General features: G+C 41.7%; 1 protein-coding gene across 1 annotated transcript; it reads left to right on the top strand.

Moving 5' to 3' along the window:
- The first annotated feature begins 1640 nt into the window (after nt 1-1640).
- On the top strand, nt 1641-27757 carry LOC129771470 (vigilin). The gene is made up of 5 exons (XM_055775146.1): nt 1641-1664; nt 2645-2731; nt 9270-9350; nt 11347-13569; nt 18523-27757. Exons 3-5 carry the CDS (start codon nt 9335-9337, stop codon nt 20019-20021), a joined length of 3738 nt encoding a protein of 1245 aa, XP_055631121.1. The 5' UTR covers nt 1641-1664; nt 2645-2731; nt 9270-9334; the 3' UTR covers nt 20022-27757.
- Nucleotides 27758-27990: the final 233 nt, after the last annotated feature.

Raw genomic sequence — 27990 nt, 5'->3', positions numbered from 1 at the left:
TGAGCAAGGAAGACTGAAGATTGTGGGAGGTGCTGAAAAAATTGTTCAACATTCCAAATCCTGTGGACTCATCCATAGAGAACCCATCAGTAAAGTACATATTATCACAATTCATCTAATTAATCTAATTCATCTTTTGATGAGCTTTTGAAGAAAAAAATATAATAAAGTCATCGTGAATCAAACTCAAACCGTTGCATCGATGGTCCATTACATCGAACTATTTGCATCGAACTATTTGCTCCATTACACTATTTAAAAATTCGATTCCAAGTAGTCGAACATGAGCTTAAAAATCAGGGTCCTTCTCGGGGTTGTCACACCGATATCATCCTGAATCTGTCGATTGTCGCCAAAGATGGAAGACACCGAGAAACGGTCAATTTTCCATGTGCTGACCTGCCGTACTATTTGAAACACGTAGTCCTGATAATTACTTTACCATCTGTCTATCATTATAACATAAAACCTAATTGTAATTGCCAGGATGGGCGCCTAATGGCATACCATACTTTTACATACACTCTCCTTAAAAATGATGCAGGGTCGACAAACGTATATAACTACGCGATAGTTTTATGTATACCTTTGCACCCAGCTACTCCGTTTAAAAACAAAAAAAAACTATGAAGTGGCTCGGTTGCGGGTAGCTTCATACACACAAATCAAATGTCAAATATTGTGATATAGGCAAGCAAACCATTTGTCATGCGAAAATGCGAAAACAAAATAGAACTGAGAGAGGTTGGTGTCGACATCATGCCTCATACCGTATGTTTCTATTCTGTTTTCGCATTTACGCATGACAATTGTCATGACAAATGGTTTGCTTGGATATGGGTAAAGGTGGCCGTACACTGTTTGCCCGGAGGTCAAATATTTGATATTTTTTGACAGATAAGGTTTGATTTGATATTTGTACAAACACTATTTTGTTTGCCACTCTTCAATTTTCAACAGTAGTAAACCAGCCGGGTGCTATGATTGATGCTAGGATCGTTAGCAAAATCTCAAGCAGAACTGTCAGTGGGATACCCAATTCATATGAAAACAAAGGGAAAATGTCAGTGGGATACCCAATATGTTGGCTCCTGTCAGTTCAATGGGGGTTCTCTAAAGACGTCACCCGGCTGTAGTAAACAATATCAAACACCGAACATGGAAAAAATCAACTGAAATATCCAAGGTAACCTAACCATGTACCAACAGGTTCGAAGAACAGACTGAAAAAATATTTTAGGCATCCAATAATTGAATATTTGCTTGTCGTGTTTTGTGTAGAATATATTTGATCAGTACACGTTGACCAAATTTTATCTGTCAAAAAGAGTCAAATATTTGGCTTCGGTCAAACAGTGTATGAGTACCCTAAGTTTGTTATTTTTTGGTTCGTTTAGCGCTTAACTCGCACCGAGTAACTGACAACGTATAAACGTCCGTGTCCGAGCAGCTAGCTTTCAGTGCAACTGAAAGCTTTGCTGCTTATCTCTACTCGCTTGAAAACCGATACCGTATCTAACATTTTCTGACGGCTACGCCTTCAAACGTCACCATCATCCTGCTGTCCCGTTCGCTCGCCTTCCACGACAGCAAAAGAACTTCATCGCATCCGTCTCGTGTGTTCTTTGCTTTCGTGTCAGTGCTCATTCACTACTTGGGAGTCGGTACGTTTGGTTCTGTTGTGTGTTGTTCTGCTACCCCCCTAGTGGGGCAGTGGCAATTTGTGTTTCCCATCCTGACTTTTCTACCCTGGTGGCTGTGGCTACGGTGTGTGTGGTGTGCTTTTTGAACAGAGAAAAAAAAGATGAAAAATCCCGTTCGTTTTTCTTCGATTATCTGGACTGTACGCGAAGCGGAGTGTTGGAAATGGTGAAAATTCAAGCGAACGCGAATTGTGGCTGGAAAAGGCCTAATTTTACTCGGTCGGAAGAGTGAACAAATCCGGAATACCATATTGCAGTGATAGAGAGGATTGGTCGTACGTAGCAGACGGTCGAGAAGAAAAGAAGAAGTAGGCGACGAAGAAGAACCTCTAGCCTGTCGGCGGCCTGTTCTACGGTTGCCATCCACGCTGTTGGGGTGTTGCACTGTGTTGCCAGACGATTGAAAGATTAGCTTTACATCGGGCGCGACGAAGTGTTTTGAGTTGCTGTACTTCCCAATGCGTGGACACAAGATGTTTTAAACCTTTTTTCTAGTCTGTCGTTTTTTTTGGTTATTGAGATCAATATTTTGTTCGTTGTATTTTTCTTCGATTTTGAATCATTTGGTAACACTGTTGGATATGCGTTTATATTTTTATTGCGGCGAACGTGGAAAGTAGCTGTATTCGTGTGTCGCCTCACGTTTGGCCCGGTTTGAATCAACACCTCACAGAAAATAAGAAAGGAAAAGACATAACTACACTACAAATCGTCTCGGTTGCTACGACTGCGTATTTTTCTTCCGGATTTTGACAGAACGGAAAATAGGCAGATAAACGAAGAAACGTGGTTTTCCCGAACATTTGAAAGTCACCACCACTACCGTTACCACCACCAGGCACATTCGAATAACTCTGCATTTTAACTAATGGTTTAACTTATTTCTCGGTCACCGCACCTGATTTTTGGGTGGACTTCGCATTGACGCGCAATAAATTCAGCAAACGACAATCCAAGTGCATTCAAGCTGGAGTCTCTAACGAGGACAAATCTCATCTAGACCCGGATCTTTGGCTATATGCAGTACAGTAAGTTTAGTTTCTTATTTTTTTCCCTGTCGTATGTTGTGAGTGCCACATGGATGACAACAGAGGAAGTGTGTGTGTGTTAGCGCGTGTTGAGCCCAGCAATGTAGGCGAATTCCGGTAATTTCAGTCCGGTTCGCCTCTAGTGGTGAACAGTAGACTGGAACTATCGACAGATCCCGTTTATGGCAGTGTGCTTGTGTGTATGTGTGCGTGAGGTTGATTGAATGCAAAAGGAAAAAGTCGTCAATCGGAGATCGGCTCCAAATAGGCGGATTGTGATCATATTTCGGCTACATGTCGTTCTTGTTGAGGTTGCTGTCCAGACTAGCTGAATCCGCTGCTACCTTTCTTTTAACAACAAATGGTTACTGTCGGTTTACTTCAATCCAATGTAAAACAGTTGTTCTGGCAGCACTACGAAGAAAGCAACAGAAGAAAAAAATTGTCGACGTGTGATCTTCGTCGATTGGTGTGAAATTGTTATTGATGTTTTCGTTTTATGGAATTTACGAACCATTTCCCAAATTTATTCTGTGATCCCCTAATTATAACGTGAAATATGAATGAACATCATGCCTGCTTGCATTGTTCCTCACAGAGGACCTTGATGAGGTAAAAGACCTCGACCGAACGCATACATTTAAAAAACCCACGAAACAGAGTAATCACGATAGAGACCCAGCGCAGCAAGGGACTCTTAACATCGAAAGCAAAATCATTGCTGAACCCAGAGGTTGCATTCTTGTAATGCCAATCCGGTTAGTGATAATGCTTTATCAAACACACACTCACACACACACATGCACGCTCAACTTCTGATCTCCTTCTCATTTACCGGGCGCTATTGATATTTCTATCACTTTCTTCTCTATGGGGGAAAAAAGAAAACAAGTAGTGACACGTCGAAAGCGATTACGTGATGTTTTTGTTTTTCCCTTTTCTTCCTCGTGTGCCTTTTTTCATACATGTTTAACGCGCCCTTACGCATACGTTCGCGTGTGGAACAAGCTCAGTGGTAGTGGAAGTGCTGTTCCGAAGATCCCCGAATTGGGAGTAGATGAATAAAATAGAAAATCATAACAGAGCACACATCGTTTGTACCGTTAGCGGACACCGCCTACAAGTGTAGGGAGCTGTGATCAAACCCGCAGTCCATCGCCGGAGAAATCCGCTCTGTAGTGTGGTATTGTGTTCTGATGGCACGCGGGATTGTCTATTCATTTGTATCCGATAGGAGCTTGTAATTTTATAATTATCTGCTGGATGTGTGATAGAGTGAAAAGGAGGAGAAGACCTTATCACCGCTATCTGATTTTGTTACAGCCATATGCGATGCTGCATTAATGATGCTCGATCATGTGTTACAAAGAAATTCCATTTTAGTCGGTTCATACTAAGCCCACTCACTACTCGTTCTATTTTAGAACACCAATAATCCATGCATAAACCCTAGAATTGTCACATTTCCGGGATCAGTCAGGGTAATAGCTTGCTGTGCAGGGCATTATGAGGGGAGAGAAGTATCCACAGGCAAAACAGGCTATAGAGAATTATCTCAGGCTCGTTCCCTCTCTCCCATTAGATAGTTATGCGGAGGAAAGACGCGCTGCTCTGCTGCATGACTCGAGCAATATCACTGTCGGAGCTATAAATATCTCATAATAGGAGGGTATCTTTCTCTCCCGACTTCTGGTCTATGTGAGCAGCAGCGTCCCACGTGGTCATGTTGATTTCTGGGGTTGTGCATAGGTAGTTGCAACAAAGAATAGAAATGGAAATCTTTCGATGCAAGTTTGGAACAATCTTACTGATTTATGATATTGTTTGTTAGAGAACCGTCTACACCACATGGACAGCACTCAAACTTGTTTGTATTAAAGAGGCTGTAAATTTTGCAGGTCATACGCCTTTAGGCGGGCAGCAAATGCACCATTCTAGACACTCTCTATCTATCCTTGGACAGTGACTTAGGGTCTGTCCATATACCACGTGGACTACTTGTAGGGGTTAAGAAAATGTCCACGGATAGGGGGAGGGTGTATAAACTGAGTGGACAGAATTTTTTTAATGCAATACTGGGCGAATGTAAACTGGTCCTTAAACCAGTTAAAAAGCAGAATTTCGTAAACCATCGACGCCATATTCAAATGGAAGATTTGCTGGGAGGGGCATTCGAATGTAATTTGAAATGTTATGATAATTGACATTATTTTCGCATGACAAAAACATTGATTAAATTACAGAAAAATAATTTTCTTAAATTATATTTCATATCTGTTGTCACACTCAATGCAAAACTTCCATTGGAATCCTTTTGTTTATCCAATTTCATGATCAAGGCGAATCAAAGAATTCATTGAAGTTCCCCTCAATTTTATTTGACGTTTAACATGCCGGACCAGTTAAAACGCAAATGTCGGCAACTGGTCTTCCCTTTTCGCTCAGTTAGTGAATGTTTACTGTACAATCACCACTCTGAATGACCAAACTATTTCCTATGATCGAACTTTATATCATATGCAAGGATTGTTAGGGTTTATCTTTCAGTTCCTTGCAGTAGTATTACAGTGAAGATTGTTCTCTGAAGCTGGCCTGGTGTACGAAGCAAAGCGTATTCGTTTGTGATCATTAACTTCTTCAAATTTATTATTTATTTATTAATTAGGTTGAAGGCATGCGTATTTCATAAGGGAAATTATTGTGAACTGTAATACAAAACAATCCGTACATTGATTTTCCGCAAGTTCCTTTCTATTAAAAAATAATGAAACAAATTCAGGTGAATGTAACATGAATCGATAAGCAAATTCCCTGAAATATTTCAATCAGCTAAATGTACCGATCGGCGTCATTGTTTACGTTTGTGAAATGTCCATTCAGTACAAATTCAACCATGTATCGATATGCGTCGGAAGTTTCCAGAACGGAATAAATTCAACTTTATTGAATAATATCTTTATCCAGATTGATATAAAAACTGAAAACTGGAGGTGAAACTTTTGTGTAGAAACATAATATTATTGGGGTCGACGGCGCCAGTGGTTGTATGGTTAGCGTAACAGCCTCACAATCCGATCGTCCTGGGTTCAATCCCAGCTGGCGTCGTTGGGATTTTTTGAGGCGAAAAATCTCTGGTTACGTCTTCCTTCGGAGGGGAAGTAAAAGAAGTTGGCGCGGCTCATGAGTTGTTGAGTCTGATAGGTAGGAACAGGTGGAGTCGTCTCCCTGATGTCGGTGATTGGCACTAAAGTGGCGGAAAATAGGCCGACGAAAAATAAGCGAAGATAAAAAAAATTATTGGGTTTAGATAGGACATATTCACAAAACATACAAAAAAGGACCAATGCTACCCCATTTTACGGTACTTATTTGTTTGGAAACTAACTAGAAACAGTTTTTTTTATCCAAAATATATATTTTATTAAGGCTCATATGGCGTCAGCCTAACGGGGCCGGGAGTTCAATATTTTGACAATGTTTGCTTAGACTATGTTAGTAATATGTAACCGATTACTCGCGGTTGACTCGAGGTTAGTATTACAAGTGTTCTCATAATTGGTATGTCGCAGTCTTTGATGCTCTTTACGTGTGCCCGACACGGGATACTTCCTATTGGGATGCAGCTGACCATTAATCAGCAACGCCCCCCTAGTCTGTACTCCATATCTAGCGTGGTGCGTCTTTCTCGACTCGAGGAATCCAGGATAGAATGGTCACTAGCCGGCGCAATCATCAGCTCGTGTAGAGTTGTCATGAGCGGTACAACCTTTGGCTCTTGTTGAATAATCAGTGGACTGCACAACCTTCGGCCCGTGCATCTGTAAAGAGTGTGTGTATGTATTGCCGCGACTAAGTAAAAGTTTATCGATCGGATAGGAGGGATATGAAACGGGGACACAACGAAGGAAACATCATTAAACGTTGACTAGAAACAGTTATCCGATATAATTTATGCTCCAAAAACTATTTCTGTATTGTATTCCATTCTAAGACATCTTAAAAAGTTACGTTATATCGAGATTGATTTATATCGATGTTACCTTACCTACTAATGTATACAGGAAAACCTGTTTTGTGCGAGGGGAAAGGGACCACACAATAAAAAACGCATAAAAAATAAATTGTATTAAACGTCGCTAGTAGCTTTGAAAAAAACTGCATTCGCTACACAATTTGGAAAAAAAACTGCGGTGCGGTGGATAGGGGCCGCATAAAAAAGTTTCTCATGGTGCCACTTCGTTTGCGCGTGACTGTGGGTTACATTCGCTGTGCTTTTAGCTGCAGGTCGGAACTTGTTGCTATTAGAAATCATGTCATGCCCAACGGTTGCATTTGATGGAACGATGGGAATGGGACGGGAGTGGAGAAGTTAGATGCAAACTTGTTCTTCTAATAGCGTCAATTGTTAACAAACTACAATTTACGCTTTGAAATATATCTTATCTTAATGGTTCAGGATTGTGAAAGCGTGAAACGTGGACGTCAATTATTATAGGATTTGAAAATTAAAACACGTTATATTCTTCCTTATTGATTCTTTTCACTTTAATAAGCGATCTACTCACTTGCGCAGATCATAAAATTAACGCTTTGCTCCCATTAATAAGCTCCTACTGAACTACTGACTATAGAAAATAAAAAGCATTTTGAAATTTCAATAAGATTTTCGTTTCGAATGTTTACGTGTTAAACCTAAGCGCCATATAAACCAACCTTTCTCAGTATAATACCTAAGAAAGTTTACTTTCACAAATTCAGTTGCATGTAAAATGGATTGGTTATTTCTGGTTTTTGAGAATGTTTTGTCTATTACTCCAAAAGAAATTATTCGAACTCATATTGGAACTGGGTATTACGACTAAGATTCCGAAATTGTTAGAATCGGCGGCTTAATTTGGCGTAAAGGGTGTGTCACATCAAATTGCATCACGGAAAAAACGCTGTAGAAATTTAATTTTTATCTAATTATAAACTTTCGCTTATAATCAGATAAGAGTGTATAGATCACGTTGGCCATGCTTCACTGTCAATTTTTCGTAAATTTGGAAAAATGTCGTCGAACGAAAAAGAGCGTCGTGAATTAATCCTGTGCACTCATTTCGAGAATCCGGAGTTGTCACATCGGGACATCGGTAAGATGCTGGGAATCGTCCAATCCACGGTCAGCAGAAAAACTACTAAAACGATACTTCGAGAACCTAATCATCGACCGGAAGGTGAAGAACGGCAAAAATGGATGCTCCGTCAGTGAAGAAGATCACAAGCGCGTAGTTAAGCAGTTTAGACGTGATCCGAGAAGTTCGGTCCGGGATGTCGCCAATAAGCTGAATTTGTCGAGTTCATTCGTCCAGCGGACCAAGCAGTGGGAGGGCCTGCGTACATACAAGGTTCAGAAGGCTCCTAACCGCGACGAAAGGCAAAACATGGTGGAGAAGACGCGAGCCCGGAAGCTGTACACCGAAATGCTGACGAAGCCGCATTGCCTGGTAATGGACGACGAAACCTACGTCAAAGCGGACTTTCGTCAGCTGCCGAGCCTGTTGTTTTTCTCCGCAGAGGACAAATCAGCGTTCCGGAGGAGATTCGCAAGCAGAAACTATCCAAGTTTGCCAAAAAGTACATGGTGTGGCAAGCGATCTGCTCTTGCGGAAAGCGGAGCGCCCCCTTTGTGATGACCCGCACGGTAAACGGGCAGGTTTACCTTAAGGAGTGCCTACAGAAGCGCTTACTACCACTATTGAAGCAGCACGAGGGCCCGACCATCTTCTGGCCGGATCTCGCTTCGTGCCACTATTCAAAGGACGTGTTGGAGTGGTACGAAGCCAACGGGGTCACCTTCGTGCCAAAGGAAATGAACCCACCCAACGCGCCGGAGCTTCGCCCAATAGAGAAATATTGAGCGATTATGAAGCAGGCCCTCCGGAAGAACCCAAAAGTTGTCAAATCGGAGGCAGACTTCAAGAGAAAATGGATTTCTGTTCAAAAAAACTACAACCTGACGTTGTACAGAACCTTATGGACGGGGTAAAGAGGAAGGTGCGAGCATACGGGCTTAGGCTCGAAGTATGAATAAACAGAAAATGCCAAAAGTTGTTTAATAGTTTTTATTTTACTGTCTAAAATTTTCAAGATAGGTGATGCAATTTGATGTGACACACCCTTTATAATTGCTCTATAATAAAATTCGCTGGTTTACATTTTTTGGTGGTTTCTTCATCCTTGTAGAATGAATGTTAAGCATTTTCAAAACTACTGAATTCAAAAAAATGTGAATATATTTTAAAAAAATATTATTTTAACGCCAATCGTGAATATGATTGGGTCTGTTGAACACTGTTGCTTGATGACCAAACATAAATAAATATATATATATATATATATATATATATATATATATATATATATATATATATATATATATATATATATATATATATATATATATATATATATATATATATATATATATATATACTAAATAGAAATCCACGTTTATCATTATAATAATTGAGTTTATTTTTATTTTTACTTCCAACAGTGGTACTGTAAAGACTTGCTACGAATCAGGACTTTTCTTTTCAAGCAGTAAAACAAGCAGCAGTGATGGAGGATTCAGCAGGTTAGTATCTATCTCATTATCAAATGCAGAATGTTTCATCAATTTTGAATTTATGAAGGTCGGAAGAACAGGAAAATCATCAGAACGCTGCCGGTAGCTCTCTACAAACTGCTCGAACGATGCCTACTATGTTCGGCTTTCGCGAATTTATGTGAAAAAGAAGGGATGATTTTGTAGAATTTCATTCTCATCCAATTCATCCATTACTCTCGCATGTGAAAATGCAAAAATGGCGTATCCTAGCAATAACAAACAACCTCCGCTCCACAAACCGTAATACCCTTCTTATTGATGTGATGATGTTGTTTCACCTGTTATACATTTATATAAGCACCTTGGTTGGAACTAAACAAAAACGAATTCGCTATAACAGACGGTCTTATGACGCGTTTACATTAGTGATGTATTCTAGTGAGGAAATATAAGATGAATAGAAATCACAACCGTTCACATTAGCGCGGTGATTATATAATGCATATATTTATCAATTACTTCATGCAATTCGAAGTTATGATAAGTGTACCCCCGTTTAATTTATATTTAGTTCGAGTTGTGAATCTTCTTGTCATTTAAAGAAACAGCAGTGGAGGGCCATTTTGGATCAGTTAATTGATTTCGAGTCTCATCAGTTTCTTCTGTTAACTCTTATGACAACAAAATCATCGATGGTCATGGCAACGAATTAACCATCGGTGGCAGAAGCAAATTAATAAAAACATTTTGTATTAAAAAATAAGCATCGTTTACATCTGCTGACCGCAAAGACCATGAATTTCCCATGAATACGTCTGAAAGAAGGTGCCCCCGTGACGGAGTGGTTAGTGTCACGTCGATTCCCTTTCTGGCCGGGGATTTTCCGTCAAAGAAAGCTCTTCCGATTTGCACTGAGGTCACGCGTGTTTTGGAGCTTCCCACTCCAGAATACATTCAAGGCGTGTTATTCGGCATAGAAATCTCTCTGTATTTGATGTGTCAACATGGTGTGATCCACTACGAGCTGCTTAAACCTAACCAAACGGTCAATGAGGATTTCTATTTTTATTTTTCGTTATGATTAGCCGAAAAATGTTTTCGTTTTCAGAATCTTGTTTCTTGCACAACGATTCTCATTTGACAGATCAGCTAAACAGACTAACATTGGTCAAGTTAGCTTTGACGTTTCGTTCCTTGTTTCATTTTATATATTTTCAGTACTAAATGAGAAACGAAAAGGCATTTTCGTTGAATTTCAGACAGAGATATTTCGGCCACATCCCTCTCTGAAAAAGAATTTTCGGTAAAAAGGAATAGACGAAAATTTTATCATTGCACAACTCTTCGAAAAATAAATTTGGTTGACTGAATACTTACTTCGAAGCTGAGCGAGAATTTCAATCTCTGGTTTAACGTCAGCTATTGTCGAAAAACGTCCAGACACGAGTTGATAATTTTCCATCATGGCAATAATCGGCCTCATGTTGCTGTTCGTGTTGAAAACTATTTCGAAAATAGCGGATGGAAAATTCTGATTCCCCCGCCTTTGTCTTGACCACTTCCGAAACGAGTGGTTGGTCATTATCATGCGAAATTATCGCGTTCTTCGATTTATTGTGACGGTTTGTTTTCCATGTGTTGAAAATAGATCGCCTGTGATTGTTTCAGTTGGTGCTGTAAGTTCGTATTATAGAGATTTTCGAAAAATTTAGACAAAGTTTCGTGAATATTTGGCGATCGACATGAAAGCGCGGCCGGGAAATTATGTGCTCAAATTATCCTAAAAACGCTTTGTTCGTCCCGATATGCAATGCGAATCAGAAAATCTCTGTCGCTCAACACCTCTCGGTTTACCGTATGTTGTTCGAACTGTTGACCGATCCCGTTTTCTTGAAGCTCATGCGATGCATATAAGTATTGGTAGAAAATCAATAACAATGTGTTCAAGCTAACTTAGAATCTCGTAAACACAAATTAAGTGTTCAGACCCCTAACTAATTGTTTTCCACTTTACTAATTTCAGTTGTCGATCAGCAACCTATCAATTCGGCGTACGAGAACAACGTTGCTCAGATGGCTTCGACGCCATGCTATGATGATCTGTTCCCGGCCCTGCCGGAGAGTGCCCCGCCGAGGTTTAGCAACCAAACCATCTCGCCGGCCACTCAGAACATGCGCGTTGGTAGCTCGGTTGTGACGCAGGTGTTCATCGTGCCGTCGGGAGAGCGTAAGTATGACTCGGATAAGTTTGGCGAAGGCGAATCGCTGCGCACCTGTCAGAACATCATGAAGGAAACGAACGCCCATATCGAGATATCGAGTGGCAAGGACCAATCGTTGACGTTTCTGGTGACTGGCAAACCGGCCGAGGTGATCGAGGCACGCCGCAAGATTCTGGTGCACTTCCAGACCCAGGCGAGCAAGTCGATCAGCATCCCGCGGGATCATCATCGCTGGATCCTTGGCAAGAAGGGCGACAAGTTGCGCGAGCTGGAGAAGATTACCGCTACCAAGATCAATGTGCCGCGTATTGGTGATGACTCTGACATCATCACCATCTCCGGCACCAAGGAAGGAATTGAGAAGGCCGAGCACGAGATTCGCACCACTTCGGACGAGCAATCGCGCAAGGCATTCGAACGGTTCGATATTCCGAAGATCTTCCATCCGTTCATCATCGGGCCGTACAACGAGAACGTCAACATGTTGATGGAGGAGACCGGAGCGAAGATTAATATTCCGCCTCCTTCGGTGCAGAAGGACGAAATCATCATCACCGGCGAGAAGGAGGGTGTACTCCAGGCGAAGGCACGCATCGAGGCCCTCAGCAAGGAAATGGAGAAGAAGTGCACCAGCGTTGGCGTTGAAGTTCCTCGTGCTCAGCACAAGTACATCGTCGGTCCCAAGGGCTCTACAATCCAGGAGATTTTGGCGATGACTGGTGTTTCGGTGGAGATGCCCGCCAGCGATGCTCCGAATGATACCATCACACTGCGTGGCCCGCAGGACAAACTCGGCAACGCTCTGAGCGTCGTTTACCAGAAGGCGAATTCTGTTCGTACTACGACGCTCGAGTGTCCTCAGTGGATCCATAAGTACATTATTGGACGAGAGGGTAGCCATATCAAGGAGTTTTCTGCCCAATACCTGAACATACACGTGGAGTTCAACGATAACAAGATCAAGATCGAAGGCCCACCGGAGCAAGTGGAGGCTTCTTCAGAAACAATGGAGAAAATGGTCAACGATCTGACTGGGCGTCTGACCTTCGACGAGATGGTGATTGATCCTATCTATTGCAAATATATCATTGGCAAAAACGGAGCGAACATTAACCGGATGAAGGAAGAGTACGAGGTGCTGATCAACATCGACGAAAAGGACTCGAAGCCGATCCGTATCGAGGGACCGGCCGCAGGTGTTGAGAGGGCCAAGCAGGAGCTGCTTGAAAAGATAGCGAAACTGGAAAACGAAAAGGAAGAATCTATTACTATTGATCACCGCCTGTTCAAGACGATCATTGGTGCGAAGGGCGACACGATTCGTGAGATCCGCGATAAACACAACCAGGTGCAGATCATCTTCCCGGGACCCAACGACAAGTCGGACATCGTTAGAATTCGTGGTCCGCGCGAAGATGTCGACAGTTGCCACAAGTATCTGACCAAGTACGTGAAGGAGCTGCAGAAGAATTCGTTCGTTATGGAGGTTCCGATCTTCAAGCAGTTCCACAAGTACATCATCGGGAAGGGCGGTGCGAACATCAAGAAAATTCGTGATGAAACCCAGACCAAGATCGATCTTCCGGCCGAGGGAGACACGAACGAAATGATCGTGATCACTGGCAAGAAGGAAAACGTAAAAGAGGCGCGCGATCGCATCCAAAAGATCCAGGAGGAACTGGCCAACATAATCACGGAGGAGATCCAGATTCCGCCCAAGTACTACAACTCCCTGATCGGATCGGGCGGCAAGCTGATCTCATCCATCATGGAGGATTGCGGCGGTGTGTCGATCAAGTTCCCAAGTCCGGAGTCGAAGAGCGATAAGGTGGCCATCCGGGGCCCGAAGGAGGACGTCGAGCGTGCCAAGCAGCAGTTGGTCGAGCTTACCAACGAGAAGGAGCTCTCTTCCTATACTGCCGAGGTGCGTGCCAAGCCGCAGCACCACAAGTTTCTCATCGGTAAAAATGGCGCTTCCATCAAGAAGATTCGCGACCTCACCGGGGCGAGAATCATATTCCCGGGTAAGTGTGAGTACGGGAGGGCGAAATTAGAGAAGATAGGGTTGATGAACCAATAGTTGCATATCTAAGGCAAACATTTTTTTTTTTTAATTTCTGGATATTTTTGTGTACTATGAACTAATACCACCATAATCATGATTCCATTATACATTAATTCGGATTTCCTTGAGATTTTTGCATAATAATTGATTTTTTTTATAATGCGACGTTCGACCATATTTTTCTTATAGTTACAATAGTGTGCTATTTGGCTTTTTTTATCATTTAAATGCATCATTTTACTTCTTGATACTACTTGCATTATGACATCGAAATCCGGATATTTGAGTGCTTACGACTTCAACTACTAAAAATACTGATATCATAGCATGAAAATTTACCGTTCCTATAGAATAAGAAGGCTTTCATGTAAGTTATAAATCACAGAATTCCACAAAATGATACGGTACTGTCTCCACTAATGTGCCGTTTATTCTAATGTCTAAAGTCTTGTTGTTGTTCATAAACAGCACCGCTTTGGTTTTGTCTGGGTTGATTTCAAAATTTAGAGATGTTGCTGCTTCCAAAAACGTACCGATGAAATTTTAAGCGGCTTCATTCAACTTCTAGCGTTTTTGCTCTAACAAGTGGACCAAAATCATCTGCGTATTGCACGAGTGCTCTATCTTCCCGACTTATCTGGTGAAGTTCTAACGTATATACGTTGAAAAGTGTTGGGGACAAAACATCTCCCTGGGGCAAGCCATTCGTGATTCTCCTGCAAATACTCCGATCGCGCAATTGGAGGCTGATTTTCCTCTTCGTAAGAAACGATGATATCCATGACTGTATATCCACAGACACGCCGAGTATAGACATTATATCCACTAATTTTTCTACTTTGACCGCATTGAATGCATTTGAAAGATCGATACATATTAAAGCAGTCACAAAATTTTCTCTTTTGCTTGCTTTTATCCAGTTTATCACGAAGGAAACGCAAGTGGTCGTCGATAGATGTTTACGAAAACCGAAAGAGGTATCCGGAAGCACCCCACCTGATTCGAGGAACTGTTGTAAACGGTGTAGTACTGCTGAATTCGCTACCTTTGCCAACGTTGGTACTAATGAAATCGGTCGCTTTCCTGTGGGTATGCTCTGGTCACGACCATGTTTTGGAATAGCAACCACCTTTATAATTTTCAGAGATTCGCTTACTATTCCGCGCCTCCACATGATATTGATATCTTCGATGATCTTGTCCGTTACCTCTGGGCTTAGACACCTGAGCAGTTCGTAAGTTAATTTATCTTCTCCTGGCGCAGAGACTTTTCGTTTAGAGTTGAGTATCATTGTCCAGTTCTCCCACGTCAGTAAGTCATCCGTGGCTACTTGAAGTGGATAAAATGGATACTCTATTTCTGGAGCTGAGTATTGTGCACCAAAATGTGTATTAAGGAAACATTCAGCTTCATCTGCATCGTCGTAGATAATGTTATTTTCTTTCCTGCTGATTCGCTTTCCTGTTAGTCTACCTATTTTGAGCCACAGTTCTTTCGATTCGGTAAACGGTCCGACTTCATCCGGAAATTCTTCGAACTTCTTTTTAATTTCTTCTCGTTTTCTTCGTAGAAAAATTGCAGCTTTCCGCTTTAACTCTATGAGGTTCTGCACACTGGATAATCGGTTGAATTCTTTCCTTGCTGAATTTTTCTCCTTCCATGCTGTCTCAACGCTATCTGACCACCAAAATTTCGGTGTGCGAACATCTTTCTTCTTGTTCCTCTTATGAATCGTTATGGAATTTCTTGTTAGATCTTCTATAGTTTGCACACTTGATAGGTTCAGGTTAGAGATTTGTTCAGTAATCCTCTTTCTGTCAAAAAAGAACCCTGATCTAGTCTCATTTTCACTTGTCCAATCAATTTCAATTCCGACATGATGGCTTCCTATGCCGAAATCTAATGTTTTCCAACTCATATTGTTAATCAATTCTCTCGAACATAGTGTAACATCGATTGCAGTAGATCGTGCATTATTACAAATAGGTATGAATGTGTACGAGCCATCATTTAAAAAGAAAAGATCACTGTTGTTGGAAACATCTACCAGAATTTCACCTTTTCTATCACAGATATCGTCACCCCAAACGAAATGATGTGCGTTTAGGTCTCCTCCAATCAGCACTCGTTTAAAACCTTGCAAACCGTGGAAAATTCTTCGTATATCATCTTCAAATACCTTCAATGTAATTGAGGGGCTCGCATACAGTGATACTATTACTAAATCAAGGTGTATGATCCGTACACTAGTCACCTGTGTCAATCTAGAGACGATTGGAGAAGGAATCAGTTTGTAGTTCAACGAATTTTCCAAATATATTCCGGCCCCTCCATACTTATCATCTCTTGAACTAGGAATATAATGGAAACCAGTTATTTTGTATTTGTTAGTGTTTTCCATTGCTTGATCTGTCCATGTTTCCGATAAAATCGCTGCTGAATATTCATATCCATTGAGTACACGATGTATTTCATTTTTATTTCTGCTTAAGGTTTGTACGTTGGCTTGGAGTATTTTAAAGGTTTTCTTCGCCATTTGGGATCTCTGGTAGGTGTTCCATTTGATCTGTATCCATAATTATCGTGTTAGTCAGATTGAAATGTTTCATAGTACATCTTCTAAATGTCTCTCTCACGTCCATGTCTTCGTTCACATTTTCGAGTCCGCGTAGAAAGACATAATAAGCTCCTGTTGTCTACGGCTTTCCGTGGCTTGCATCTGGTGGAATTTTTCCATAAGGAGTTCTTCCTTTTTCTTGAATTCTGCTTCCAATCGCTCCTTTTCCGTCGATTTGAGGTTTTTGTTCAATCCAGTTCCATTTTTTGCCTCTGGTATCTCTGCAACAATAAGATTTCTTTGTTCAGTAGTTTTATTAGCAGCTGTTTGCACCAGTGGCTGTTCACTTAAAACTCTCTTTTGCGATTTTTTCTTCGGATCCTCCTTATACGTTTTAACAGCAGCATGTACTGCTTTCCTCTCTTGATTGGTTTTTATCCATTCCTCACGCATTGGGTTCTTCCAAGTGAATTGGCCTTTCGTTAGTTGTGCATATGTTTCTGCTACTGTCGGGAACTCCTCCACATTTCGTAATGGTTCGTACATATTTTGTAATTCAGGCACTTGTTCTCGGGCTTCTGTATACGTCCAGTTTCTCTTTGACATTAGACGTTTAATATCGTGTTGTCTTTTCCGCTCGGGACAAGTTTGATCTACCGAGCTATGTTCGGATGACTTACAGTGAACGCAGTGGTATGTTTTCGAGCATTTTTGATATTCTTCTTGTTGTTCGTGCCGTTGACTGCAGCGTTGGCATCTCATTGCTCCTTTGCAGTTATCTGTCTTATGTCCAAATCTCAGACACTTCAAGCATATTATTACTTTCGGCCTAAATGGCTGTACACTGCTGGAGCAGCAGAACATCTTGACGTTTCTTGGCAATTCGATTGCACGGAAATTTATGCTTATTCTGTTTATCGGTACTTTTCCAATGCCTTCCTCATACCTTGTCATCCTAATAACATCCATTATTGGCACTTCGCTCTGGATCTCCGCCTTGAGTTCGTCCACGTTGATATTTGTTGGAACACCTGCGACTACTCCTGCGATACATACCAAATGTTTTGGTACATATGCTCTATATGCGCTGTCTCCTTTGTTAAACATTTCGATCAGTAGATTAGCTTTCACGTAACTATTTACAGAGACCATGATTTTGTACTGTCCCACGTATTTCATATCACTGACGTAGTTCTTCATCCCTAGATCTTTCAGCGTACTTCCGAGCGAAAATTTGTTAATTTTTACGTTTTCTGTTCTCCCCTGAAGTTCGAAAAAGATTCGATACGGTGCCATATCCGTTATGGTGTACTCAAAACTGCTCAGTTTTTCTGCTGTCTTCTGAGTAAAACGGTCCGATTCTGCAACCCATTTAGTTCCTCTATACTCCGTGTTTTTTTCACTGTTTTGCTTGAACTTTTTTGCAATCGCTCCTGTGCTCTTCATTGCACCCGGATCCGGTGGATCCGTCACCTCCTCCTCCATATTCTCCAAGGTTGTTTATGATTTTCTTTTTCTTCTTTTTCTCTTTTTTCCAGTTCACTCAAATATGGTATTTCGTAAACAAAACCAATAACGCTGCCCAATTGTAGAATTGGAAATAATCAACTCCAATTCTTTCTTTTTTTTTTTTAAATATTATTAACACCGATTTGATAGTCAAAAAATGCACAACTGTAATTTTCCGAGAGAAAAACGTAGACGCGTCTGCATGAAACAGAAAATTTTTGACAAGTGCACAGTTGCTCAGATATGACAACACTCTAACTAACGCTATCAAGTAAAATGTACTAATCTCTCGTAAGAATGTATATTACATCTGACATTTGCTTTACGAAATTTTGGTAAAATGTATTAATAATGTGTGCATTCTACCAATGTATCGACTACTAATGATTTGGTAGCTCCAGTTACGAAAGATTTCTTCTAGTGTAGATATTCTGTACAAAATGGTGTGTAAGAAGTGGCTGTTCATAAAAAATACATAATTTTGGATATATTGTCAAGTTTTTACGCATACAATTTCAATTTAACTTAATTACTACGAAGTAAGCCATATATTTAGAAATGAATGCCTGTAAGAATACAGATATACCAAATACTAAATAAATTCGAGCTACTTCCTATGAAATTGCTGATAAATTACCATATTCAGCAAACATGCCTCATAAATACAATAGATGAGGTGTTTTCAAGGGTCAATATTGTTATCATTTTCGGTATAAATGTATGTTTCGGTTGCATATGTTAGTTCTACATTGAAGTTTGACAAATTGCCTAAATAGTGCAACTATTGGTACACATCTTCTATGGAAGTAGATATCCTACAATCATTTTTTTTTTCATCTTTATTAGGTATGGACGATGAAGATAAGGAAGCTATCGTGATCATGGGACGCAAGGAGGGTGTTGATGAGGCCAAATCTCAGCTGGAAGCTATCATCAAGAACATCGACAACATTGTGGAGGACGAAATCAACGTGGACCCCAAATATCACAAACATTTCGTTGCTCGTCGCGGTGAGGTTCTGCTCCGTATTGCGGAGGAGTGCGGTGGGGTTATGATCTCCTTCCCCCGCTCTGGAGTGGATAGCGACCGGGTTACGCTGAAGGGTGCTAAGGACTGTATTGATGCGGCCAAAGGTAGAATTCTGGAAATTGTCGATGAGCTGGCACAGATGGTTACGATCGAGTGTATTATCGAGGCTCGCCATCATCGCATCGTCATGGGCAAGGGAGGATCCAAGGTGCAGGGTATTACCTCGGAGTTCAACGTGAACATCAAGTTCCCGGATCGTGACGTGCACGAACCCTTCGACGGACAGCCCAACGGGGATATGAATGGGGTTGAACCAGTGAGAGCGTCTGATATTATTAAAATCAGCGGTCATAAGGATAGATGCGAAAAGGCTTGCGAAGCGCTGTATGCCCTGGTACCCGTCACGGAGGAAATTAACGTTGCGTTCGATCTGCATCGGTCGCTGATTGGTCAGAAGGGTCGCGACGTCAAGGAGCTGATGAATACCTACGATGTGCACATTGAGTTGTCTCCGCAGGATCAAAGGCGAGACATCATCAAGGTGACGGGCACGAAGATCAACATTGCCGAGGCGAAGATTGCCATTGCCAAGCGGATTGAAGAACTGGAAGCGGACCGTAAGGATCGCGAGCTGCGCTCGTTTACACTTACGGCGGAGATTGACCCGGAGTTCCATCCGAAAATTATTGGTCGTCGCGGTGCCGTTGTTAACAAGATCCGTGCCACTCATGGAGTGCAGATTTCTTTCCCGAAGCAGGATGACCCGGATAACAACATCATTACGATTCAAGGGTACGAAGAAAACGCTAAAGCAGCTAAGGAGGAAATCCTGGGTATTGTCAACGAGCTCAACTCGATGTACCGTGAGGAGGTTTCGATTGATGAGCGTGTGCATCGTCGTTTCATCGGTGTTCGGGGACGTCATGTTCGTGACATCAAGGATAAGTTCAAGGTGGAGATTAACTTCCCAAGGCCGGAAGATCCGGACCAGTCGCTCATCGTGATTGCTGGTAACAATCAGGACAACGTGGAAGCTTGTCGTGATCATCTGCTCAACCTGGAGGAGGAATACTTGCAGGACGTGGTTACTGCTGTCCCAACGCAGCAAACCACCTTCACCAAGATTCTGGAGGATACGATGACCAGTCGGGAGCAACGTCCCAGGCATGGATTTGTTGTCCAGGGTGCTCCGTGGCAGCGCAAGACTCCGAACACTCAGTCACAGGAAGATTTTCCCGATTTTGGCCTGGGTGCCGCTCCAGTCGAGCAGACTCCCCAAGCTCCAATTGCTTCGGCATGGAATGCACGCCATTAGATTGTGGGGGCACACACACGTATATATTTTACACATAGATTCAAAATATAGCGAGAAAAGAGAGAGAGAAAGTGAGAGTAGAAGAAAGAGAGATGTTCAATATTTCCCACACGTATGTAATAGCAGTGGACACAATTTTTTAAATATCACTCTACCGTAGATCATTCAGTTGTTTTTTGCCAGACCTCATTTTAATGGTCTCTCGCTGCTCTCTCAAGCTTCAATGCCCCCAAGCAAGATACGATATAAGCAACCCTCAGTCAGACTCACGAGGATTATATATTGAGTGATCGTGTTTACTACAAGATAGATGTTTTTTTTTGTTTTTATTTTCTGGTTCATTTCTTTTTTTTTGCTAACTGAAAACAACCAAGATTGCGGGAATACAAATTTAGTGCAAATTGTACATAAACAGATACACACACGCAGTTGTGGAGGAAATTTTGATTCTAGAAACGAAAAGAACGCAATATTCACAGGACTGATAGATGAACGAGGAGAGTGGAGTAGAGAAGGAACAAAGAGGAGAAGGAGGACGAGTAGAAGAAAGCAAGCAAATGAAAGAAATCCAACGCAAGCGAGAATTTATATTAAATTTCACGTAGCTCAGCTTATAGCGTGGATGACCATTTGTGTTTGCGTCTTCATGTCAAACTGGCAAGAAGAAACTATCTAGAACCATGTTTTGTAAGACATATACACATAATAAAACAAAATTATGATCGAATAGTGTATTTCAGATAGAGCTGAGAACAAACAGAAAAAAAGTCACGCAACTTCAGTTTTGAAAAAAAAGGGAAGGTAAAATCTGGATTCCAACAAAGCAGAACAATAGTAAATGTGCTAAATAAGATGTGCTGGTTTCATATTTGTGTACCAACTTTGTAATGAGTTTTTCGCAAAGAGTCGTATGCTGAAGAAAATTACGATGTAATGGGGTACTTCGAAGGTGTGCTTGGGTAGTGCAATGAGAGTTCTTGAATAGATTCTAAAATATGTATAGTGTACTGGAAAACCATTTTAATATCTACCGAATTACAATGCAGCTGGGAAGGATGGTATCCCTAACGAACTTACAAAAACAAATACAAAAAGGACCACTGACTCGACTGTAGCAATTATCGATTGGGGCTTCTTTGTTGGCGAGTAGTATTGTGATTTTCATGAGCGACGTTTCACAGCGGACCAATGCTTTTTTTGGCGGCAGATTCTTATGCTGCAGTAAAAGAGCGCTATCTGCCGTAGACTCTGGATTTGTTGAATTCTCGACTTAGCTCGATCAAATTCACGGTTGAGAAAATGTCAGATTGAAAATTAACCTTTTTGGATTAAATGGACATGGCATCTACCGAAAGCCGACCTTCACGAACCGGTATATTACGGTATATTACATTTTGAAGCACAAAAGCAAGTCGCCTTTCATTCAATGTCATATAGTCTTTTCAACATTCCAAAGGCAAAAATTTGAAGCAGAAAGGAAGAAAATCCACGAGAAAGCCTCCTTGAACAGTTACAACGAGTTCGTAAATAAGATCCTCCGGAAACACGAACGGAACAACACCGCCAAAACGCAATCCAAAACCCCAAATAACCTTAAAAAAATGACACTCACAGGATCTGCCTCCTGTTTTATCCTGTGTTCCCTCAAGGATAAGAAAAAGCTAGACGAAATGTTCGGTATTACAAGATTTCGTGTAAATCCAGCCCGACTGTGTACATTGTTCAAACTCGTTGAAAGATCAATGTAGGTTTGAGGAAACAGAGGAATGCCGTAGATTATCTGTCGCTATCTGTCGCAGACTCTGGATTTGTTGGATCCTCAACTTAGCTCGATCAAATTCCCGATTGAGAAAAAGTCGGATGGAAACTCCCTTTTTGGAAAAAAATGGACACAAAAACAAGGGCAATATCTTGAAGTATGGCATCTACCGAAAGCTGACCTCCACGAACCGCTATATTACATCCGACTCGCACCATTTTGGAGCACAAAAGCAAGCCACCTTTCATTCAATGTCAGGAAGTCTTCTAAACATTTCAAAGGCGAAAACTTGAAGCAAAAAGAAGTAAATTCACGAGGTTTCAACGGTTACAACGAAAATTGTAAATAAGATACTACGAAAATACGAACGGAAAAAACCGCCAAAACGTAATCACACCATAACTACAAAAAGAGGACATTCAGAGGATCAGCATCCTGTACTATCCAAAAGTAACAAATACGATTCAAGAGATCCTGAAACGCTGCAAGATCTGTTCGATCATGGACCTGATACCGCCGGACGAAATGTTCGATATTTACGAGATTTCGTGTGAATCCAGCCCTACGGTGTAGGTTTGAGGGAACATAGGAACGCCGTGGACAATAAGCGATCCAACGAATCAAGTGTGACGGTTCTCACTCTACGGGACTAAACCTTTGTGCTTTGTGCCGCGGGCCGAAATGTACAGGAACAGAGAATGTGCATCTTGACGAACGAACGAGAGGTGATCGAAAGATGGAGGTGAACTATGATAAACACCTGGACGGTGCGCAGACAGGAGACCAATACGGTGTTGTAGAGGGGACTACACCGGTGCAGTAAACAACGACGAAGGACCAACCCCTACGATGAGTGAAGTTAACGAGGTCAGTAATTCCACAAATTATGGCTGAAGAAGCACAAAGCAACTGTTAAGGTGGTTTCACAGCGAAGCTCTTCAAGGGAGGTCCAGCGAAACTGACACAGTGTATGCACCGGTTGATAGTCAGGATTTGGGCCACGAAACAGCTACCGGAGGAGTGGCAAGACGGGGTAATCTACTCCATCTATAAAATCCTGGATTTTGTGAACTACTGTGAAATCGCGATTTATCTCAGTCTTCTTGTCCCACAAAATTTTATCTCAGAACCTCTATCGCCGCCTAACAGATTTGTGGGAAATTATCAAGCCGGATTCATGCTCGATTGCTTGACGACGAACTAGATTTTCGACATATTGGACAGGACATTGGACCTCCGAAAGTACCGCGAGTATCAAGTCTCTAAGCATCTCATCTTCTTCAGTTTCAAAGTTTATTTCAAAGTTTGGTCAGTTTATCCGCTTCGTCGATGATGTGGTCATAATCGATAGAACACATGCGACGGTAGCGGACTTGTTTGCTCGACTGAAACACGAAGAATGATTGAGTTTCGGATTAGTGCATCTAAGACTAAATACATGCTAGCAGGAGGGACTGATCGCAACATAATTCTTCCTAGTAGTAGTGTTGTGATCGTAGGCGATGAGCTCCAGGTGATAGATGAATTTGTCTACCTTGACTCATTGGTAGGGCGCATAATCAATGGAAGTCGTGCTTACTATGAGCTCCACAAATCCCTTAGGTCCAATGAACTCTGATCACGTACGAAGTGTATCATTTACAAATTCCTGATTCGACCGGTTGCTCACTATGGGCACGAAGCATGGACGATGCTTGAAGAGGACTCATAGGTACATGGTGTTTTTCGACGTCGGATGCTCAGAACAATATACAACGGTGTGCAGGAAAACGGAGTGCAAATCTACGACGAAGTCAGCCTTCAGAAAGTCGCTAATGCTGGACGAGTGCGATAGGCGAACATGTTGTTAGAATGCCGGACAGCAGCTCCGCAAAGATGGTGCTCGCATCGAATCCGGTGGGGGCAAGAGGTGGAGCGCAGGGAGCGAGGTGATTTGATCAGGTGGAGCTTGATTTGGGAAAAATTGGCGGGTTTAATAATCTCAATGGAATGTAGAATCATTGTGAATAAAGCCGACGCCCGCCAGGGTACTCTCTTATGTGATTTAAGCAAGGCAAAATCTGTCGCCAAAAACTTGCACGAAGCTCCACATGAAGATTGTTAGAACATGATCAAAACCGCTGTCAACAGCGGAGAATATTACGAGGTCACGCGGGTTGTACACGGAAATTATGCTGCGCGAGAGAAACCACAGCAAACCCAACTCTTCCGAGAGTAGAAGCGTTGCCAAGAAGAGGTCTAGTGTGAGGTCTAGCGCGAGAGTTCTTCCGGAAACTCAATGGAAAGGCTTCGTGTCAGAAATGTGTCGGAATAAGGATGGGAGTATCTTGACGAACGATCGTGAGATGACCGAAAGGTGGAAGCCGCACTTTGATGAACATCTGAACGCAGGCAGAGGTCTAAGATACCTTTAGGAGCAGCCACTCTTAAGTTGAGAGGAGTTGAAAATACTCTCAAACAGCCGAAGAAGAACGTACAAACAAACCGCTTGAAAAGAATAGTATCGGAGCGGAACTTATCAAGATGGTCCCGGAAAAGTTGACTAATTGTCTGCATGGACTGATTGTCAGGATTTGGAGAACAAAACAGCTACCGGAAGGAACATTGGGTTGTTTGTTTTACCTTCAAGAAAGGCGTGCAATCTCTGTCCTGAATGACGCCTACAAACGTCTTTCCTAAACTATCTTCTCTCGTCTATCACCACTATCATTCATACACACATATTCACATATAACATATTCGTGGGGAACTATCAAGCTGGTTTCATCGAAGATCGGTCTCCTACTGATCAAATCTTTACCTTGCGGAAAATCCTCCAGAAATGCCGTGAGTACAGAGTTCCTACGCACCATCTATTCGTCGACTTCGTAGCCGCATATGATTCAATGACACGAAAAGAGCTATGAGAAATTGTGGACGGAAACGGTTTTCCCAGGAAGCTGATCAGACTGATTAGGGCTCCATTGGATAGAATACAGTGCTGTGTGGAAAATATCGGGTGTATTATTTGATTTGAGTCCCGCGAAGGGCTTCAGTAAGGTAATGGTCTCTGTTGTCTGCTTCAAAATTGCGCTATAGGGTGTTATGAGGGTGGCACAATTTTTAACAGATTCAGTCAACCCATCTGCTTTGCTGAGCTAGAGCAGTGTGAAGAACTCGAACAACTGCATCGCTCTTATGAGACGCGAAAGTTCTACCGGAAACTCAATACATCCCGAAAAGGCTTTGTGCCACGAGCAGAAATGTGTCGGAATAAGGGTAAGAGTATCTTGACGAACGATCATTAGGTTACTGAAAGGTGGAGGCAGTACTTCGATGAACACCTGAATGGTGTACAGGCAGAAGACCAAGATAACGATGAAAGTGATTACGTTGGTGCTGTAAGTAATGAAACTGTTCCATCATCCAACGATAGGTTTAGCCAAGAATGTCATCGAACAGCTGAAGAACAACAAACCGGATGGAATCGGAGTGGAACCGGAAACTTTTTGAATAGATGAATGCCGCCTACAAATTATTATTTAGTTATCTTTCGATGGATGGAATGCAGGGCTATATGCGATTATCAGATAGATTATCTGATTCACTCGAATCACGTGGAGAGCTTCGTCAAGGTTAAGGTCTCTCTTGCATGTTATTCAACGTTGCGCTAGAGGAGAGCTTCGTCAAGGTTAAGGTCTCTCTTGCTTGTTATTCAACGTTGCGCTAGAGGGTCGTATGAGACGAGCGGCGTTGCGTGGTGTGGTGTTTTCAAGATCTAGTCAAATCCTGTGGTTTGGCTAACCCCATTTCCTTGATCGACTCTGTATTTCGATCAACTTGGCTAACCCCATTACTTGTTTCGTTCGAGTTGTTTTTAAATTTGAACATCTTTCGTTCGAGCTGTTTTGTTTTCGAACATCCATCCAGCAAAACGATGAAAGTAGGGAATGGCAAATTCGTACTCGATCGGAATATCACTTTCGAACGAAATGTGAATCCGTCGGAATACAGAATCGGGATGTGAAGCACGAAGCAGAGAAAGAGTTGGACTGAGAAATAATTCGTCTAAAACCAAATACATGCTGGCTTCCGTAACCGAGTGCGACAGGGCCCGATTAGGCAGGAGATCGGCGGTAGATCAACTGGTCTACATTGAATTAATGGTAACGACTGACATGAGATCGGAGGCGAGTTATCAATGGAAGTCGTATCTAAAATGGTCCCCCGAATACTTGAGGTGAAACAGAAGTATCAATCGTGTGAAATGTTCTCTATAAAAACGCTCATAGCACCTGTTGTCCTCTACGGGCACGAGACGTGGATAATGCTCGAAGAGGACCTTCGGGAACTCGGGGTCTTTGAACGACTTGTGTTAAGAACCGTCTTCGGCGGTGAGCAGGACAGCATATGGAGGCGAAGGATGAACCACAAGCTCACGCAACTCATCGGTGAACCCATTTTCAATTAAGTGCTGGAAATCTGGCAGAATAAGCAGGGCCGAACAAGTTACAAGTATGCCGGATAACTATCCTGTCAAAAATTGTCGGGGATCTGGCGGGTACGAAGAGGACGGCGAGCAAAATGGTTAGACTAAGTGGAACTGGCCCAGGCGAGCACGGGGTGTGCCAGCGGAATTGAAGAGGGAATGCCACAAATTGAGTTAATTAGCAGAATATTCTGAATCAGGCATTGTGGTAAAGACGTTGAGCCAAAACCATCTGGTTAAAAAAGTTTCCTTTCCGTACGACTCAGTTATTTGCTCGAACTTGGTTTCCCAACAAAACTGATAGAGTTCGTATGGGTCATCTTTGATGTAGTTCGTGACGTTGAATATCCCACAGACGTGACGGTGACGGACTCCCGAATTTACTTTTTTTTTATTTTGTGTTATAGTGACTTTTAACACTTTTGGCTGGTTCGTCTCTTTTACTTCCATTTTTAGAAGAATGCTGGGAGTGAGAATTGAACTCGTGACATTCAACGTGAGAGGTGTGGATGTTACTGCTACTCCAGATCTCCTCGAATTCATTGTTCAACATAGATTTGGAAAGTGTTGTACGTAGGTCAGGCAAGCAGAGGATCGATACCATGGTCACGAAGACACTCATTCCTCTAGGCTTTCAGGCGTCCGCGGAATTGGACATAATCGGTAGCCCATCTGGCGGTTGTACTGCTGTGGTGATCGATGGGACTATCTTTTGAAGTAGTCAATAGTTGGAAAACAATGAAACTTAAAAAAATCTGGCAGAAGCGGTTGAAGTTTGACTGATGTCACCACCTCAAAGCCAAAATTCCATCGATTTCTTTTTCATTGCTGCTGCTAGTTTATTCAATGTACAAGCAGCAATTACTAGAAAACAGTATCGAATGAAACGTATGAATAGAACCGACGGTTAGAGGCGAATGAACTGCAAAGTTTCAAGCCTCTTCAAAACAAAGAACGGAATAGAATCGACAAACGCTCATGGTTCAAACGGACATTCGATCGGAATTGCGGAAAAAAATCAAGAATCAGAATATGTCAATCATTTGTTTGTTTTATTATCTCTCCATCTCTTGGGATTCTATCATGAATTGCGCAATTGCAACAAACACATACCCCACTGTGTAACTGGGACTGTGGGACTGTTGCAAACATTTAGTGAAATTATTTTTTTTTTGTTTAGAAATCAACATTTTTGAGTGATAATGATAACAGATGGGGGAAAGTTATAAGTTACTCTCTCGATAAGCAATCATTTTGCCAAGTCAGTTGAACAACAACAAAAAATTAAGCAAAACAACAAAAAAAAAATTGGTTCCGTTCATCCTGATGAAGAACTACGAACACTTCGAATGTCGAATGCATATTTTTAAACAATACGAATAGATATGTATCTAGCTAAACTATAAAAACAAAACTAAACAAACCTAAAAATAAAAATAAACAGGGTCTCAAATTAGCGACGAGACGGATGTTTATTTTTTTTCTTCTTCCGTTTGTTTGAGTGTTCAAGAAAGGCAATAAAAAAATCGGAAACCAACAAGGGCGGGGATCGAACAAGCTGGAAGGCAGAGGCACTTCTTGGTTAATTTAGCAATGTTTACGTAACAAACAAAAACAATATATATTTTGATAATCAAATATAGTGAGTATATAAACATAAAAAGAACGAGAATTAATTTTTCTATTTTTTATTCTAATAATATACAACTAGTTTATACTGTTAGGAAACCGACCGTGAGGTA

This window comes from Toxorhynchites rutilus, chromosome 2, assembly GCF_029784135.1.
Source record: "Toxorhynchites rutilus septentrionalis strain SRP chromosome 2, ASM2978413v1, whole genome shotgun sequence".
Lineage (NCBI taxonomy): Eukaryota > Metazoa > Arthropoda > Insecta > Diptera > Culicidae > Toxorhynchites > Toxorhynchites rutilus.
Note: the sequence above shows the minus strand (reverse complement) of the source record. Positions and strands in the feature narration are given on the sequence as shown.